Genomic DNA, 17,303 nt, shown 5'->3' with positions numbered 1-17,303 from the left:
TGAGGCCTCCAGCCAGTACGTGAGTCAATTACAATAAAACTATCGTACAGTTTCAAACTACATCATACAATTTACTGCTCCTCATCCTCACTATCCAGTTCCGGCCGACAGACCCTGCACTCTTGATACAGCTTAGCACAGAACTCCCTAACAGTCATGTCCTCGCCACAATCCAAGCCCACACTATGTCCCTTCATACAGTACCACGTCCACTCGCCCCTATTCTTCTCATCCCTCATCAGAAAATTCTCCCCCGGACTCCACGTATCCAAACTGAACGTGATGCGATTCAATCTCGGCCCTGCCGACACGCTGCCCGACTGCGGCGAAGTGATGTATCTAAACGATTGACATGCGTGGTACCAGATCCACAGCGGGTTCCAGAGTGGGTCTGCGATAGCTTTGGCGTCGAGAGTGAAGTTGGAGACGTTGGTGAGGAAGGAGAGTTCGCGCCGGATTTGGGCGGCGAGAGTCCAGTCCGACGATGTCATGTTGCGCGGATCTGTGACGCCGAGCATGCTTGATGTTGCGATGAGGCTGAGATCGCAGGAGCGGATCTGCTGGAGTGTTGAAGGCGCTATGTGCCAGATTTTCTTGTCCGAGGGATGCGTGGATGTTGGGGTGGCGCAGGGGTTCTGGTAGTTTTGAGGCGAGACGGTGAGGCGGAAGGTTGCGCGTTGGCAGAGGAGCTTCATGTATTCTTCGTGGATTTGCTTGTTGGTGAGCATGATCCAGTTACTGGGTTTGGGCTGTGGGCTTGTGGACGACCAGTGCCCGGGGAGCATCCAGTCCATTGCTGAAGCGTGCTTTGGGCATGTTGGTGGAGGTGGGTAGGCTGGATGTTCCTCGAGGAGGTGCTCGTAGACCATGTCCCTTAACTCTTGCGGTAGCTCCAGGAATGGAAACGGTGTTTTGCTGTCTTCCTGCATCTTCCTATACTTCTTGTGTATCCGAAGCAGTATAGGGAGAAGTAGCGCGATCGCTGTGAGCAAAACCGCGACACCAGACGACGGGACCTTGAGAATAAAATATGCCGTCGGTCCCTCACTTGCGACTCCACTCACGGACTCCATCTTGAATGCATGGTGATCGACCGGCGGGGCCTGATGCATGTTTGGCACGCGCTGGGCGTGTGCTAGGGTTGCTGACGGAAACCAACTGGGTTCTAAGCCGACTCGGGGCTTGCAGTTCCGTATGCCGATTACAAGCTACTGCGCAGTTGCTCCACGGTGCAGGTATATCCTCGTACAGTATTACTGTATGAGGAACGGTCGCGCGGTGCGCTCAGTTTGAGTAAGCTGCTGCAATATCGTCGGTAGTCAGACGTGATGTGGTTGTCGAGTGCAGAAAGCGCGAGGGTCGATTTAGGTGGCGTAAACGGTGATAGACGAGGGACGTAGGCAATGAGGTGCGACGTGAGAGAATGAGATGGAAAATCGAAAGCAATGCTTCCTTGAGGTTGCGATGTAAAGCAGATGTGCTGGTCATCTTCAACAATGCTGGTGCCTTGCCGTTAGGGCTGCAAGAGCCACATGAAACGACCCAGCACTTAGCCGTCACCAACCAGTTCATTGCACAGCCTACGCCTGGCAGCACCGCCACGAATCATACCCCTCTGCTTACCCTCAGGCACCGAATTGATGCGCCCAACTGGACGTTAGAAAGGCTAGCCATCGCGTGGCGTGTAGTGCTGGAAGTGTTTACTGCACAATGGCTGCAAAGTGTGCGGGTGATCGTTGACAATGCGAATCACGGCCGCTGGGCGTTCGTACTCGTAAGCGACGTGCAACTTACACCATATATTACAAATAAAACACTATGGAGAGTTTCGGGCCAATACCAAGTGACAACGGATGCAAAGCTTGTGAAGAAAGCTTGACACGGCGGAATCTGGAGAGGATTGTGTTTGGGATATACTAAGCGAGCCGACTATCCTAGATCCCTGCATCAAACATTGCTTCATACATCCCGAGATGATGAGGTGCTTACTGACTTCAATTTGTCACCTACGCAAAAGCATGTCTCGTGATATAATGGAGCATAGCAACTTGGGGTTCACGAAAGGCTATACGCGAACGTCTTGAAATTTTTCATGTCTCGCCTGTGAAGCTGTAATGACCACCCGAGGCTATGCCATATTGCAGCTATTGGCCTTGTTCCACCATCTGATCTGGTCGTGCTTCGTATGATGTCGTGGGTATCATGCTCGACCAAACTCCTCCCGGAAGTATCGAGAACTTCAATGAGCGCTTGGTGCACATGCTCATGCATTGCGCAGCTCTAGGTCCGTCGTGCTCAGAATTTACGGCCATGGTGGATGCCTCACTCCTCTTCCTGCATGAAGGGGTTCGCAATCTCTTCGCTTCCGTCAACCGGGGAGATGACCACGAGTAAGGTGCCGCGTGCGACTATGAGACCGAGTTTGCGGTAGCGGATGTTGCCTTCGTCGTCTGAAGCAGGATTAGTGTTTTACCAGTGTGGTTATTTGGACAAGGGCCTACCGGTGAGGGCTTCTTTGACTTCGTCGAGTACGAGGTTCATGAGCTGATCGTAGCCTTTGAGCGTGCCAATGACTGGGGGATGCGTCAGTGGGTGTCGCTCCTTCCATAAAATCTTGCGATTGCCAAGCGCAAACATTGCGACCATGACGCCGTTCGTCTTCCTCTCTCGCCCCAATGCTTCACTCACCTTCCCGTCCGCCGCTGAACTTGACAGTGAGCTGCTTGTCCATGTACTTGCTCAAGTCAAGGATATTCTCCTTCTTTGGTCGCTCAGTCTGTCCCGCCGCACCTCCGCTCTGTGCGCCTCCACGGCCTCCACCTCTTCCCCCGCGGTCGCCGCCGCGTCCACCGCCTCGTCCGCCTCGGAATTGGCCTCGCTCAGACATTGTATCGGAGTTGTATGGGCAGAGTGCGGTGATGTGACAAGACGCGAGCTTAGTTTGTGACAGTGACGTGCAGCTTGGAGCTTGTGCAGCGGTCCCGCTCCCCACCCCTGCGGAGGTCACGTGGGCCTATTCCCGGCGGCCCCATGCTTCCAAGTTCCACTCGAGTTCCTTGTGAGACGCCTCTCGCCTCTGGCCTGTCGCCTCTCGCGGTGTTAGGTGATATCGGGCGCCGAAGTGGACGCGTACTGCGCCATTTCCAAAGTGCCCCCTCCACCCGAGGAGACGGTGCCAACGGCGCCAGAAGTGCATGTTCACGGTATTACAGTATAGTGAGACTCATCTCGTCCCCTGGCGGATTACGCGTTCTCGGCGCGCTCGCTTTGCTGAGACAATGGGGCGGGCGACTCCCTCGAGTTTCACAGTCTTCAGCGGCCTCGCGGCACATCTGTGGCTGTCCCATGGCAGATGGCGGGCGGCACGAGGATGAAGCACCACGGCGCACCCCAATGCACGCTAGCCTTATTCGGCCGAGGCCTAGATTCCGCTCTTTCCACTCCGCCCTGCCAGCCTGCTGCTTCTGCCCCGTTTGCCGTCCGCCCTCCTCTTGCTCGCATTCCCTCTCCCTCTTCGCTTCTTCGCCTCTCGCTGGTTGCTTGACATGGTGCTCTAGCACGAGTCTCTCGCCGTCGCCCACCGTGCTGTGGCCCCTGAGCTGGCTATTTGTTGGCGCATTTGCCATCCTCGACTGACCCTCGCTCCGCCGCTGCGCTGCCCGGGTTGCCTTGCGCAAGCCGCAAGCGCACACATGGCGGGTCTCGACGCCCACACCGCAACTGAGCGCACCATGACTTCACAACACCATGCGCCCGCCCTCCAGGCCGATCTGAAGCGCAAGCGAAGCCCTTCACACGACACTCTACACCATGCGTCGGCGCCACTAGCCAAATCTGCCAAGACGCACAACCACCTGCAGATCAACTACCTCGCACGGCAGCTCAACGAAGACCTGCCGCTAATCACCAACGATGATACTCTCCCGAACATCTTGTCGCTGCTCGGCGACTACCAGGGCGTGCTGGACCGCCATGAGAGTATGGCCTGCAATCTTGGCGCTCGACCGCTGGGTCCTATCCTCATAAAACGCTTTGAGAGGCTGTTCGATGGACCCCCACGAGTTCTCAAGAGCCATGGCAAGGATGGAACAACTGTGACCTGGCTGGATGTGGTCGACTTTGCGCGCAACAAGCCGGAGCAATTCCAGCTGGGACAAATGAGCGAAGGCGTGAGAGTTTGCCAGTTCTACACCAAACAATGTCGCGTACAGATATCCGAGGAGGACTTCGTGCTTATCTCGTCTGGTATACCACAGAAGATGATCCCTCCGCAGCCCATCATCGAGGACGAAGAGAAGGAGCTTGGCACGATTGAGATACTCGAGAAGAACTTGGGTCAGATATGCCAATTGGCCGACCAAGGTGAGTTTCTTCTCCCTCTGTGCCTAAGGTGGAAAGTCGGACTAACATCATTCAGTGGCTGCCCGTACCCGACAGCTCAATCACAGGCTCAAGGGCCGCAAACAAGCCATCCTTGACCGCCGTGCCACTGCAAGCCCAGCACCACCCATTCGTCCTACTAGCCCCTCTAATGTTGCCCTCATGAACGGGGCTGGCTCTACACTCCCCAATGCGCCACCGGCACATTCTTCGCAAACATCGCCCAGTGGCTTCGTCGCCGTCAATGCGCGCCCTCATCACGAATCCAACGGCAATGGTACTTCCTCCACTACACGCCATGATTTGCTAGCCAAATTTCATACGATGAGCGAACGGCGAACCTCTTCGCATCCTCCGAGCAGCGGGACAGATGCTAGACGGCCATCCTTGTCAGCTGGAGGCGCCTCTCATCCATCTACACCCGTTCCACATGTGACGAAAGCTCCACCCAAGCCATTAGAAGGCGCCCCACCCAATCTGGCCAGACCACCGCACATGAATGAGAACGAGCTTCACTCGATGATGCATTCACCTGTACCGATTCCAAACACACCGTCCAACCTCCTTCCTGCAGCTAGCCAACGCAACAGCCAGCCATTAGAAAAGGATGACGGCGGACCTTTCAAAACTGAGATGGTCCACAAAATGGAGGCCCTAGCCAAGGGTGAGCGCATACTGCCACCATGCGACCGATGTCGCCGACTGCACATGGACTGTCTGAAGAATCTTACCGCATGCATGGGCTGCACCAAGAAGCACGCCAAATGCTCCTGGAAGGAGGTCCGCGAAGGCGAACTGCGTGGTGGTTTCGCCCATCCTCCTGCTTCCAACAGCAATGTCCACAGCGAGACCTCCGACCACGATAGCGGTGATAGAGCGAGTACGGCCTCACCGATGCTTACTCCACCGCATCACAGTGCACACACTCCGCAAAATGTTATGCACCAGCCTGCCCAGCATCAAGCAGAGCCACCAAGCCATCGACCTCATGCCACCAACGAGCAGCCTCCGCAGCACCACTCCCCGTATGACTTACCACATAATGCAAGGATACCGCCGTCTCGCAATTCACCACCCGAAAGGGATCGAGCTCGAGAAAGCAATGTAGAGACGCAATTGCAGGAGGCAGCAAAGTCAAGCGTTGTACACTCTAATGGCAATGGCAACACTAGGCTAGGCGGTTCGGAAAGCAGCAATTCAGAGTTCCATCAGCCTATGGTTGCCTAGGTTCTACTTGGTGGTATAACTGAACCGTAGCTGCATTGATTTCTCGGTACAAATTACGTGTGTCCATGTTTTTCTTTGATAGTAGCCATTGGGCAGGGAAGGTTGCACTACTTTCTGTTGATGATACCATACATTTTTGTAAAGTAACATTTATCTCCTGAATATATTGCTGCACACAACTTGCGCCTCTGATTTGTTTTGATTGAGAATTGCGATTCAAACCGTTGCGCAACTGCTACACTATCAGGCGCTCGGCTCATGGAGGTAGACTATGGAAAATAGAGAACCTTGCCTTGAGCGCCCTCACTATCACAATATGCCACCGCAGTCTGCAGCACTAGAGTGCAAGTACTCCTATCAGCTCCTGACGACTCCTCAGCTCTCTCTCCCTTCACCTCCCACAATCCCTCTTCTTCAAGCATCTGCATTTCCATGCAACCTACCCAACGAAAGAAAGAATCACAGAACAAAGACCGTCCGCAGGTGAATCAACACCCACTCAGCACCTCCATGCTCCAGGGCCTTGCTACTGCCTCGAAGCAACTAAAATCCTCCTTTGCAGCAACGATCCCCACGAGAAGATTCAGGTCTTCTCCTTCGCAGCTCAACAGCTGCGGATCAATAACTATCTCGACGGCGTGTACTATATCTGGCAAAGCACTGGTGCCGAGACGCTCAGCAGGGACTGAGCGACACCCGCAATACAACGTTGCGGGCAGAGAGCTGATGCGCTAAGGAGGGAAGTGGTGTTATTGTCATATCCAGGGCTGTTAAGCGGCTTCGTCGTTTTTAGTTTTTCGCACTACACCATTGCGACATTATCGTGAACGATCGAGTTGCATATTTACTTCTTACACTGCAGTTGCGTCAATTATGCCTGGTTCCGGTTGTCGCCAAAGGTGTAAAGCTATGCAGGTCACAAAATCAGATGAGACAGCGCAGAACGGCAATAGATTGCAACCGTCTGTGAGCCACTCTCCCTACAGGCACCGTAGTCAACTGCTGCTGATCAGCCTTAAGTCTAAATTTTCATTTCAGTTGCTTGTATGGCCGCCTCTGACTCGATTGCTTTGGCCGGTCAACGAAAGCTCATCACAAACGCATGAGGTGAATGTTGGAAAAGAGAGAAAGGCCAGGTTGCTGCAAACTCTTCACTAACCTGGTCTACAGTCTGATCAACTGCATAGATATTGAAAGTAGACTGGAAGTATATCAAACATATCCGACCGGTGTACGCTTGCTGTGAGGTCAGTGATGTGTCAGGACGGGGCTCACAAGACGCTTATCATCACTGAACCCATTCGCTCGCGTCCGGCTCTACTGATGAGAATACCGCATCCAACATGAGCATCCAATAATCTCATAGTATGGCAGCGTGTACACTATCGCTACCTGCAGTTCCTAGAGAACACAGTTCCTTCGAGGCGGCCGCTCCCAGCAAAGAGCGTTCCAAGTCCAAGTGAAGGCGATATCGGACTACAAATCTCGCTTTTCTCAGTGGCTATATCGCCAATCGATCAAATTGCACCCAAAACTACGTCACTTTGTTATCTACTGACGCGTTGCGCCGCCGCAAGTCGGAGGTGAAGGGGCAACCTCGCGCACGAACCCACGGGCCTGCATATATAAACGTCTCCCCCGTCCCCATCTCTAAGTTTCCTTCCTCACACTTTTCTTCTTCTTATTCTTCTTACCATCTTTGACACTGGCAAAGCACTCTTGTGTGGCTGACCCCTTCGCCTGAGACGTGTTGGATGATCGTAAAAGGCTCACTCTCTGAAAGCCGTGGGCAATCTGCCACGATTACTCACAGGGCAACAAGTCTCAGCGAAATGCGCGTCGGTTACTGAGTTTCGTGGCGCCTGTTCAACATACTTGGCCTGTCCTTCGTCAGCACTTCGAGATCGTCAATGCCGGAAGCAGAATCGTCGGCGCCCCATGAGATCCACCAGAACCATTGGCTGTGTGACGGCTCCAGGCGTTTTTCCTTGTCGAGAGGACCATTCGGGCCCTACCCGTCTGTGATCGGCAACCACCCTCAAGACGTTCTGCTCAGTGGCTGCGACTGCTCGTCGTGTTCTTGATTGCGACGGCCAAGGGTACGCGAGTGTTCGGGCCCGGACGTCAAGTCGCAAGTCAGCATCTCGCCGCTGCATTCCGCTTCGGTTCATCTACCTCGCTGAAGATGTCGTTGACGAACAATACTGCTTCGCCTCACGGTGTCGCAGGATTATAAGGCAACCATCGCTTGCGGTGCTTGCTAGTGGACCGCAATCCCCCATACTGTGCTTGCGCAGGACAAGATGCTCTTGCATCAGCTGTGGCTTGTCCACACCAGTGCCGTTGCCCCTCAAGTGTCAGCTTCGCTGTCACTGTGTTGCTTGCTTGCAAGCTTCACATCAGTTCGGCCTTCGCCGGTCGTTCTGCCTCTTCAGCGCCTGCTATGCATTCACTCCTCATAGATTCTTGCTTGCAAGTTTCTACGATGCCTCCAGATCGGCCTTTGAGTCGTTCTGCATATTCAGTGTTTACTATGCTTTCGCTCCTCATAGATTCTTGCTCCAAGTTTGCAAGTCTCGTCGAGGCTCCCAGTTCGGCCTTCGGGTCGCTCTACCTTTTTTTTCATTGAGTCTTCATCCACTTGGATGGTACTCGAGGAAGACTTTCCTCTTATTCTAGTATCGCATATCTTCTACCAACAATGTTAGTATTCGTCTAGCTACCACAATATCCCCAATGTTGCCATTCAATGAGCGGCGAACTTCAATGCCACCCTAGTACCCTCCTGACGCGGAGCCTGTATGACCTTGTACTCGTCATGTAAACCTGAATGCATGCGATCCAACCCTCGATCTTGGTGTTCAGGGTATACGCTGCGCTTCCTCATGAATGTTCAATGGGACGCAATGAAGTCAAATAAAGTAAGCATCAATTTTCACTGTACAGCAAGCACACAGATGAAGACGTAAGCATGAGATTGAACGATATAGCATTGCATTACTGCGCTAGAAAGCTCTCGAACGCCAGGTTGCCTTTTGAAATGCATTGGGGTATGAAGAGAACACCACCCTGCTTTTCTTGAAATAACGTAGAGACGGAGCAAATGCGATATGAGTAAAGATGCACACAGTTATGGAGACACAGCCTTGGGATATGCTCAGACTGCGTGCGACGTTTGGCATGGTCGCTTTTCGACGTGCCTGAGTGAAGCTTGTGCTCTACATGCGAACACGGAAGAGGTATCGGAGACGAACCTGAGCAACGTCATAGGCGATGAACTCGTTGTACTGCAGGTATGCGCCGGACACATTGGTTGGTCCGGGGTTGAATTCCATGTCCGGCTAGATTCATGTTAGTCTTCGATGCACAAGGGAGGGGGGAAGACTGACCATTATGCAACCAGCAAGCGATTTGTTAACACATTTAGCATCCTTCCACTCGCTCGGTCCGGTTTGGCCCTTACCCCACGTTGATATCATTCCTTTAGCCTTCGCGTCCTCACCAGCTGTATACGAAGCGTCCGTCAGCTCATACATAGGGTCGCCGAGCTCGGCTTCGCAAAGCAATAGCAGCGCAGTGCCACCAGAGCTGCCGGCGGAACAATAACCGGCAGATTTGCTTGACATGTCTGCGAGGTAGATACCTTTGCCGAACATGTAGCCACTGACCGGTGCTTCTGGGGGCGCAATTCGTAGACCTTGGCCAAGGATGCCACCGAAGTTGGTGACACGAGAACCATGCCACAGGAGGCGACGGTTGCTCTTGATCTTCGAGTACGGGCTCTTCTCGAAGCGTTCCAGTTCGCCCTGTCGCTCGATGCGGAAGATGTCTTCAACCTTGTAGGACAAGTGATGGGTGGCGCCCTTGGAAACCTTGAGGTAGGTCTCAAGCTCGGTGAATTCGGTGCTGGCGGGATCCAGAGGTGACATTTCGTTCATCTTCAGGCCGTTAAACTGGCGATCGAGCTGATGAACACCACCGTCATCTTTAAGTGTCTGTTTGAGCATGGAAGCTGCTTCCTTCATGTCAGACAGGCTGTCGAGAAGTTCGATCTCCTTCTTAAGTAGATCGTTGTCTCGAATCACAGGTGGCCTGACACGGCCAAATGCGTGCGGAATGACGGAGTAGTATAGGTTCGAGAGGTCCTCCACCTTCGCTCTAGAATCTGCGTCTGTATTGTCAAGGATGGCTGCGAGATCTTTCAACGCCTGGAAACCTCTCGCGATAGTGGCCTTGCTCAGCTTGCCGAGGGGAAGCTTGTTGGCATCGTAATTGAGATCCGCCATGGTTGCGTCGAAGTAAGACTGGTTGAAGATGAGTTTCATCAGGTTCTGCACGGGCGGCTCAAGTGTGCACTTCGCCACTTCGCGCTTAACGCCATCTTCGTTGTCGCCGTCTGCACCAGCATCTGCGTCGTCTTCTTCGTCCGAATCTGGGTTGTAAGATCGCTCCACATATGCATATTTATTCTTCTTCGGCTCCTCACCCCGGTCAACCCACTTGAGACCCGATTTGTCCTTGAACTTCTTCTCAAAGTTCAACTGCGCGTCTGGGAGCGATCCGCCGCCCAGCATCGCGCTCTGGCCTCGCTCACCGACACGACCCCAGCGCGTCCATGTCTTGAAGTCGGATCCATTGCACAGCAGCTGAAATGACATTAGTACACATCGAAATTCCACAGGTCGATTGTAATGAGACTCACCTGGACTTTGTAGAACTTGTTGTTGTTGGCCGATGCGTTGGTTTGGTTCAACGAAGCATCCCAGATGGTCCCTTCACCATCGATGTACACTTGGTAACTTGAGAGCGGGCAATACTCGTCTACAGATATAGCTATCTTCTTGGACTTGGCATTCTGTCCATCTCCAACCTTGGCGTTCTCCGAGATCTTTGGCTTCTTTGTCTGCAACGTAACTTGAGTTGGAGGTGGTGATACGTCAGGTGATGGTGATGCAGCTCGCTTCTTCGAACCATTCTTTGTTTTTGATGGCGTAGCAGTAGCTGCAGAGGCAGCTGAAGGCGAGAGGAGATACGATGTCTCATCTACTTTGGCATCTGATGCTTTTGTGAGTATAATGCATCGCGCAAGCAGTGAATGGTAAGGGCTGACCTGTGGATTCGCATTCCTCGAGCCAATCAAGCGTGACAACGGGAATGTCGTGCGATGCGGCCGCCTTCACTTTCGTCGAATTACTCTCGTAATCCTTTTCGGTTGCGATCAAGATGTTTGTATCCGAAGTGACCTTTGATGAGGCTGTAGCGCCGAGTGACGTGATGCGACTGGCGAGAGCTGTCTGAGTGGTGCCGGGAAACTTGCCTGAGGTTGCAATTACGCAGCCGTCTAGTGGCGCGGCTTTGGCGGCCTTTTGGGCTGCTTTGCGAGCCATTGGTACCAATTGACGCGTTTGAGATTCAGATATTGCAAGTTCAGAGGGGAAGGTCGCCTTTTTGAGCGACAATGTTAGGTCAGGCCAGCATCACGACTACTAGTCTGCTATTGGTTGAGATGTAGGCAGCAACGCCTAGCGTAGGCGCGAACCAGACACGCGGGCTCGTGACATAAGAGGCACCCGTAGACCTACCCTCAAAGCACCGCCGTTACCATCGTAGCAACTCGCAGACACGTTCATCATGGCGTCCCTGCTCACCATTCCCCTCGAGCTTCTGGTGGCGATATCGTCATTCCTCACTACTCCAGACCTCGGTGCTCTCCGCCTCACCTGCAAGCAGGTGGAGAAGTCGCTGTATGAATGGTTCTCCAAGGAATTCTTTACCAAGAAGCAGTTCATGCTCACCTACAAAAGCCTCCAAGCATTTGTCGACATCTCGAAACATTCCAGCTTCTCAAAGATGCTGAGTCATGTCATCATCGCGACGGATGTGTATGCAGACAAGCCCTTACGCTTCCGTGATAAGGAAGCAGCTGCGTTGTACACACAGGGTTTCCAAGACCAAACAACACTTCTGAATACGGGGGTTGACCGCGAGATGCTCACGGAGGCGTTTATGAACTTGAAGAACCTTCAAACCGTCGGTATTCGCGATTTCAACAACCATGAGCGTGCACGGGACGGCAAAAACGCAAGCTGGAGCTCTTGGGGCTCACCAACGGTCCACCGAGAGACTGGCATTGCGCTTCAATTCACCGAGCGCTTCCCTCATAGCCCACAGCATACCGTGGAATTCCTTGCGCGGGTGTTCCAGAATCTCATTTACTCGCTGGGCAAGGCCAACCAAACTCCAGCAGAACTAGAAGTCTTGCTGCGTCATCACTCGCTACCAGATAGCGCATTCGACGTACCGGAATTCCTCTACCCCAGTCTTGGGCCTGTCCTTGCCGGGTTGAAGAAGCTACTTCTCAGGGTCGAGACGAGTTCTGAACGCACACACCACACTCACACCATCGGGACCGCGTCAGAAACAGTATCAGTACGCTTACTTCGTCGCTTCCTTGGCCTTACATCTAACTTGGAGCATCTACGTCTGAACCTGCCAAGGCACGAGCACGAATTCAAAGAGCAGTTCCTAAAGTGGCTGGCCTTGCCTGCATCGACACCGACCGCAGAACCCGACTTCTTCGACCCTCCGCCTGTAAGCCTATCGTGCTTGACAAAATTAGAACTTGGGCAATTTCAGACATACCCAAACACCATCCTTGACGTAGTGCAAAGGCTCACCCCCACGCTTCGTCGCCTTGAGTTATGGAAGATAACTTTGAAAGATGTTTATCTCGCTAGGAATCATGATTCAAAGCCGAACTTCTGGAAGAGCTTCTTCACGAAGCTGTTGAAGATGCCAAACCTGGAACTGGATTATCTCAAGGTGGGTATGCTCAGACAAGATCACATGTTCGTCCAGTTCACGGATCATGGTACCGAAAAAGGTTCAGCAGGGCACAAGGTCAAGCAGTATACCGGAAAGAAGATGGAGGAGTTCTTGAAGGAGCTGACGGAAGATGTATTTGTGCTGTGGCCGCAGGTGGTGTATGGCGGCGACGAGAGTGGCGAGAACGACGATGATGAAGAGATGGTGGATGATGATGAAGGTGATGATGGTGATGAAGACGACGGAGATGAAGGGGATGATGACGACGATGATGAATGAGAATGTCACGACTCCGTCACCTTTCGTTGATGTGCAGTGTCAATCTGAGTAAATTGCATATGTCGCTGTAGCTAGAATCTTTCCGCTACTGCCTGATCTCGTCTATGCTTCAATTGTACTTCCTTTCCTCCGCGAGTACTAGAACAGCTCCTTCCAATAAATGACATTACTCGTGCTGTTCCTGCTTTCCAATATGCATGTGTTTCATCACAATCTCCAGCTGTTTGGCGCCGTCCTTGGCTAGCAGCGGCAAAACATCCCGGGGGATCGGCTTGTTGAGCTTGAGGGTTTCTGCCCACCGGCGCATCTCGCTCGTCTCTTGAGCGCGGTAGGACTGAGCGGAGACCGTTTCGGGGTTTGAGCGCCGGCTTGGGGTGAGGATTTTGTCGTCCATGTTGTAATGCTTTTGATCGGCGGCAAATGTGTGAGTTGATTGTGGTTGACAAAGCGTGTGTAGTGGGGAGGATCTCCGGGGGTTACAATGGAGAATAAGGACAAAGGGATCTTGGGTCGAGCAAATTTGAGACAATCGAAATCTGTCTCAGATAGATGGAATCGTCTGGCGTATCAAGTGAAGTGGTTGAGGATTTGAACCAGTGGAGAATGACCAGCCTGGAGTAGGTGTGGTACGCTCACTGCAGCTGCCTTGGCAGAGAGTCAAACGATCTAGAAAGGTAAGTCAACCCCAGTCGATTTCGTAGATTCCGGCATTCAAAGATAGCTAATTTATGCCAGCAGCTGTCCCTGTGCTTTCTATACAGACAGCGTTAAACTTTCTCCCAATTAAAGCATTACACAGAAAAGGGATTCCTCGCCAGAACTTTGCGTAGACGCGCCAACTGTGACAGCTAACGGTGAAAAGTGATACAGAAAAAATGACACTGTACACGCATGCTTTCAGTCACTTCTTGATCAAGGCTGTCGACCTTCGTGATGTTGGTTCGGTGTCGTTCTCCGCCTGCAATGGCCCGCTTTCACCATACACACACTACTCACCTGCCACTAACGATTAACTGCCTGGTGTGTTCCACAGCACAGTACACAAATCTTCTCACAGTTCAAAAACAATCCGAACACTTGTCAGCCTCAACTCCTCAAACCATCAAACAGTCTTCCACCCGTACTATCGACCATCAACGACCTTCCACATCCAACGCAACATGTCCAACACTGGCGCACCTGATCTCGAACGCTCCCTCATCACCCATCAAACACCCTGGAGCGCCCAAATTGCCAACTACAAACACTACGGCGTCGTCACCATCAATTCCGACCCCATGCGTCTCCTGCAACAAGGCACGGAAGCCTACGCGGCGCTGGAGCAAGTCTGTATCGCACAAGTCACAGAAACCAAACTTCTCGCCGCCGAGAACAAGGTGCTGAGCAACGCTGTGGCTCAGATGCAGCTACTGCTACCGCCCTCGCCACCACCTCCCGTGACTGACATTACCAAGTTGCCCAAGTACAAAGGTTCCTGTCATAAGGAGCTTGATGGGCAATGTAAGGGGAAGAATTGTCCGTGGTTGCATCGGGCGCAGTTGAAGCGCTTTTCGGCCGAGGAAATTGCTGCGCTGCCTGCTCGTTACAGCGAGATCGGATATGTCTAGTGATTTATGGTGGAAGGAGAATGAGACCATTCACCATGGATATCAAAATGTCGTCATCCAGCGCCGCTGTTTGTTCCCCATACTTGTTTATACAAGAATAAGTTTGTGCATGTTTCTCCCCTCCGCAATCACATCCGCCACCCACTCGTATCTCCTCAACCAAAAATTCCCCAACTTTTTCATCCAGGACTGTCACAATGGCTCAACCCACGAGCCTCGCCCACGCCGAACTCGCCGCGCGCCTCTCCCTCTCCCAAACCGCGCACCAAACCACAAAAAATGAACTCGTCGCAATAAAAACCGAACTCGCTACTACCACGTCCGAATTAACGACCACCCAAGCCTCCCTCGCCGCCACACAAGACCAACTCGCCGCCCTCACCTCCAAACTCGCCCTCGCGGAGCAGGAAGCCCAAAACCTCCGCGAGTGGTACGACGAGCTTCAACGCGCCCAGATCACGCAGAACGGGGGCTCGGGGTTCGGTCTCAAGGCGCAGGAGGGCATAAGCATGCCCAAGTACAAGGGCAGGTGTCCGCGCGAGATGCCGGGCGTGGAGTGCAAGGAGAAGGGGTGTCCGTGGTTGCATCAGGTGCAGGCGAGGGGGTTTTCGAAGAGGGTTGTTGGGGCGTTGCCGCATGATCCGGTGGAGGAGAGGAGGAGGATGGAGAGGGGGGAGGAGTGAGGGGAGCGTGGGAGAGGTATTTGGGGGGATGTGGATTATTGGACCTGTGATGTGGAATAAATGGTCATTGGAAATGTGTATCGTTGTTTTGTGTGATGCTTTTTTGCTTGACTCTGCCGTGATCTACGCCTCAACTTGCCTGCCGGAATGCTCTAGCTGATTGAGTTCTCTAAACGGCCATGCAGACATGACTATCAGAGGGCGAGACTAAGTGTCATCAGCCGACGGCGCCTTCGTCGGGCTGAGCTTACTGCCTACCGGTCGTAACTCCTTGTCTGATCGAGACATATCCACGACGGTGTCAAGATGACGGCCAGAACTTGCGTGATCGCTTCACATTGCTCAGATGGCAGGCGGAAACTGGTGCCGCGCTTTTGCGCACCTCATCGTATCGGAATACCCTCTTGCTCATCCCCTGCCGCTGTCACATCATCATCGCCCGCGAAGCCGTCGTCCTCAGCAATACCATCTTCGACCATGTCGCCACGCATGAACTTTTCGTTCTTCGCCTCAGCTGCAAACACATTAGCCATCTTCCAAGCGTCCCTAATATTTGAAGAAACTTACTGCCCCAATCAAGAACCAGCCCGTCCTGAACTTCACAGTCCTTGAGAATAGTCTTATCGCCGTCCTTTGCCGCGCCGCCAGTGAGTCGGGACCTCCGACCCAGGATGCAGTCTGTGAGCTGCACGTTGGGGCCAACTTCCACATAGTCCATGAGCAGACATCGCAGTAATCGGGCACCTTCGCCGATCTTGCAGTTGTATCCGATGACGCACTCTTTGATGTTGGTCTTCTCTTCTACGATGACGTTTTCCGCAACCAGTGAGTTCTCGGCTTCTACACGGCACCTCTTGGGTATTGACTGCTTATGAGCGATCTTGGCTGGATGTGCAAACGGCGATGCGGCGTCCTTGCCAACTTCTTCGATTGACGGCAGTTTTGCAAGGCGAAGTGAGATGGTGAGGAGTAGGTGTGCAGTGTCAACACGGCGGATGAGCGGCTCGTTTGCAGTAGAGGGCTGAACATATGCTAGTATGGGTGGTACGGTAAGTTTTGGATCGGCAAGAGATTTGGCGGCTTCGGGTATGCTGGATGATTGGAGGACTCTTGATGCCAGTGTGGTGGGAGTGGCGCTGCCGTTGGAGCTCATTCCTCCAACATAGGTGGTGCTGAACTTGGAGACGTCAATTTCCTCTTCGATGAACTGTGATCCGTGATCCGACTCTTCATCTTCGCCCTGTAGGATCTGGCGTAAGCCCAGCTTGTCTCCTAGGCCCTCTTGCCATCCTGCTTTCGCCCACCACCCCAGCACGTCCTCAGCTAAACTCTCAAATCGTTCATTCTTCTTCATCATCTCAGCAGCCCAGTAAGGGAAGAAATAAATGTGGGCGTCGCGATATGTGGTGAGCATCCTGATGCGAGGGTGCTTTCGTATCAGCGAGTGCCGTACTGGATAGGTCTTTTGCTCCTCTGTGATGTCTTTGAGTGTATCCGTTGGCACCGAGTAGACGAGATTCGAGATGTGCCGCCGTAGTGATCCTGCCGGCGCAGGCACGGTAGATGCGGGTAGTGGTGTGGTCGCGATGAAGTCCGTCTCCTCGCCCTTCTTGCTGCCCTCGCCTTTTGTTGGGTAGTATACACCAAGTCCACCTCTTCTCCCCAATCTCTCGCCGCCGGCGCCTGAAGCAATTTTGAGGCCATTCGGGTCCAGTCCGCCAGTTGCGCCTGCAAATCCTCCCTGCTCCACCATCCACGCATCCGCCAAGGCCGTGCCATCCAGTTCGCAGATGAGATCGCAGGGAAGGACAATGAAGTCGCCCTTGATGACGCTCTGTATCTCGGGCAGGCGGAAGATGTCTCCGGTACCAGTTCCGTGTGTCAGATCTCGAGGCGCAACAATGTCTGGCTTTGGTGCGGGGAGGGAAGTGAGGTGGGGGTTCTGCGACATGCCAGCCTCAATGGCTTCCAGCGATTCTGGCGGTGTTACAATGGTGATTTCTGCAGCTGTCAGCCCTGCCCAGTCGCGCCTGCCACAACTCCTCCATCTCACCTGTGACGCCCATGCGATAGCACCACTCCAGCGGGTACCAGAGCATCGGCCTGTTCGCAATGGGCAGCATCGCCTTGGGGATCTCATCTGGCGACGATGTGAAGGTGCTGAACGAGGCGCCGGGCCCGCACAGTATGATGGCCTGGAACCCCGGCGCAGGGAGGACTGCGTGTGGCATGGCGGCTTCTATTTTCTGTGTATGTTGGTGTATGCAGGTACTGTGTTAGAGTCACCCCGCGGGAGGGAAAT

At 53.3% G+C, this 17,303-nt stretch overlaps 11 protein-coding genes across 11 annotated transcripts; 4 read left to right on the top strand and 7 right to left on the bottom strand.

The window, feature by feature from the left end:
* Nucleotides 1-228: 228 nt before the first annotated feature.
* On the bottom strand, nt 229-1,112 carry SNOG_02261 (hypothetical protein; the record flags this gene model as incomplete). The annotated part of the gene is given in 2 exon segments (XM_001792823.1): nt 229-339; nt 357-1,112. The coding sequence occupies 2 exon segments, from the start codon at nt 1,110-1,112 to the stop codon at nt 229-231; spliced, it is 867 nt and encodes a 288-aa protein (XP_001792875.1).
* Nucleotides 1,113-1,201: 89 nt separating this feature from the next.
* SNOG_02260 (hypothetical protein) lies at nt 1,202-1,674 on the bottom strand (the record flags this gene model as incomplete). Its single annotated transcript, XM_001792822.1, has 2 exons — nt 1,202-1,480; nt 1,624-1,674. 2 exons carry the CDS (start codon nt 1,672-1,674, stop codon nt 1,202-1,204), a joined length of 330 nt encoding a protein of 109 aa, XP_001792874.1.
* A 648-nt stretch (nt 1,675-2,322) lies between these two features.
* On the bottom strand, nt 2,323-2,887 carry SNOG_02259 (hypothetical protein; the record flags this gene model as incomplete). Its single annotated transcript, XM_001792821.1, has 3 exons — nt 2,323-2,450; nt 2,502-2,666; nt 2,689-2,887. The coding sequence occupies 3 exons, from the start codon at nt 2,885-2,887 to the stop codon at nt 2,323-2,325; spliced, it is 492 nt and encodes a 163-aa protein (XP_001792873.1).
* A 126-nt stretch (nt 2,888-3,013) lies between these two features.
* Nucleotides 3,014-3,626, bottom strand: SNOG_02258 (hypothetical protein; the record flags this gene model as incomplete). The annotated part of the gene is made up of 2 exons (XM_001792820.1): nt 3,014-3,132; nt 3,308-3,626. The coding sequence occupies 2 exons, from the start codon at nt 3,624-3,626 to the stop codon at nt 3,014-3,016; spliced, it is 438 nt and encodes a 145-aa protein (XP_001792872.1).
* A 66-nt stretch (nt 3,627-3,692) lies between these two features.
* Nucleotides 3,693-5,607, top strand: SNOG_02257 (hypothetical protein; the record flags this gene model as incomplete). The annotated part of the gene is made up of 3 exons (XM_001792819.1): nt 3,693-4,381; nt 4,449-4,657; nt 4,955-5,607. 3 exons carry the CDS (start codon nt 3,693-3,695, stop codon nt 5,605-5,607), a joined length of 1,551 nt encoding a protein of 516 aa, XP_001792871.1.
* Nucleotides 5,608-5,923: 316 nt separating this feature from the next.
* SNOG_02256 (hypothetical protein) lies at nt 5,924-6,296 on the top strand (the record flags this gene model as incomplete). Its single annotated transcript, XM_001792818.1, has 2 exons — nt 5,924-5,955; nt 6,170-6,296. 2 exons carry the CDS (start codon nt 5,924-5,926, stop codon nt 6,294-6,296), a joined length of 159 nt encoding a protein of 52 aa, XP_001792870.1.
* A 2,529-nt stretch (nt 6,297-8,825) lies between these two features.
* SNOG_02255 (hypothetical protein) lies at nt 8,826-10,994 on the bottom strand (the record flags this gene model as incomplete). The annotated part of the gene is made up of 4 exons (XM_001792817.1): nt 8,826-8,948; nt 8,997-10,253; nt 10,310-10,662; nt 10,718-10,994. The coding sequence occupies 4 exons, from the start codon at nt 10,992-10,994 to the stop codon at nt 8,826-8,828; spliced, it is 2,010 nt and encodes a 669-aa protein (XP_001792869.1).
* Nucleotides 10,995-11,238: 244 nt separating this feature from the next.
* Nucleotides 11,239-12,711, top strand: SNOG_02254 (hypothetical protein; the record flags this gene model as incomplete). Its single annotated transcript, XM_001792816.1, has 2 exons — nt 11,239-12,198; nt 12,244-12,711. 2 exons carry the CDS (start codon nt 11,239-11,241, stop codon nt 12,709-12,711), a joined length of 1,428 nt encoding a protein of 475 aa, XP_001792868.1.
* Nucleotides 12,712-12,877: 166 nt separating this feature from the next.
* On the bottom strand, nt 12,878-13,105 carry SNOG_02253 (hypothetical protein; the record flags this gene model as incomplete). Its single annotated transcript, XM_001792815.1, has 1 exon — nt 12,878-13,105. The coding sequence occupies one exon, from the start codon at nt 13,103-13,105 to the stop codon at nt 12,878-12,880; it is 228 nt and encodes a 75-aa protein (XP_001792867.1).
* Nucleotides 13,106-13,586: 481 nt separating this feature from the next.
* On the top strand, nt 13,587-14,958 carry SNOG_02252 (hypothetical protein; the record flags this gene model as incomplete). The annotated part of the gene is made up of 4 exons (XM_001792814.1): nt 13,587-13,650; nt 13,822-14,211; nt 14,661-14,891; nt 14,915-14,958. The coding sequence occupies 4 exons, from the start codon at nt 13,587-13,589 to the stop codon at nt 14,956-14,958; spliced, it is 729 nt and encodes a 242-aa protein (XP_001792866.1).
* A 426-nt stretch (nt 14,959-15,384) lies between these two features.
* Nucleotides 15,385-17,232, bottom strand: SNOG_02250 (hypothetical protein; the record flags this gene model as incomplete). The annotated part of the gene is made up of 3 exons (XM_001792813.1): nt 15,385-15,515; nt 15,569-17,017; nt 17,055-17,232. The coding sequence occupies 3 exons, from the start codon at nt 17,230-17,232 to the stop codon at nt 15,385-15,387; spliced, it is 1,758 nt and encodes a 585-aa protein (XP_001792865.1).
* Nucleotides 17,233-17,303: the final 71 nt, after the last annotated feature.

Source organism: Parastagonospora nodorum (genome assembly GCF_000146915.1).
Source record: "Parastagonospora nodorum SN15 chromosome Unknown scaffold_3, whole genome shotgun sequence".
Taxonomy (NCBI): domain Eukaryota; kingdom Fungi; phylum Ascomycota; class Dothideomycetes; order Pleosporales; family Phaeosphaeriaceae; genus Parastagonospora; species Parastagonospora nodorum.
This window is presented reverse-complemented; position numbering and strand designations above follow the sequence as displayed.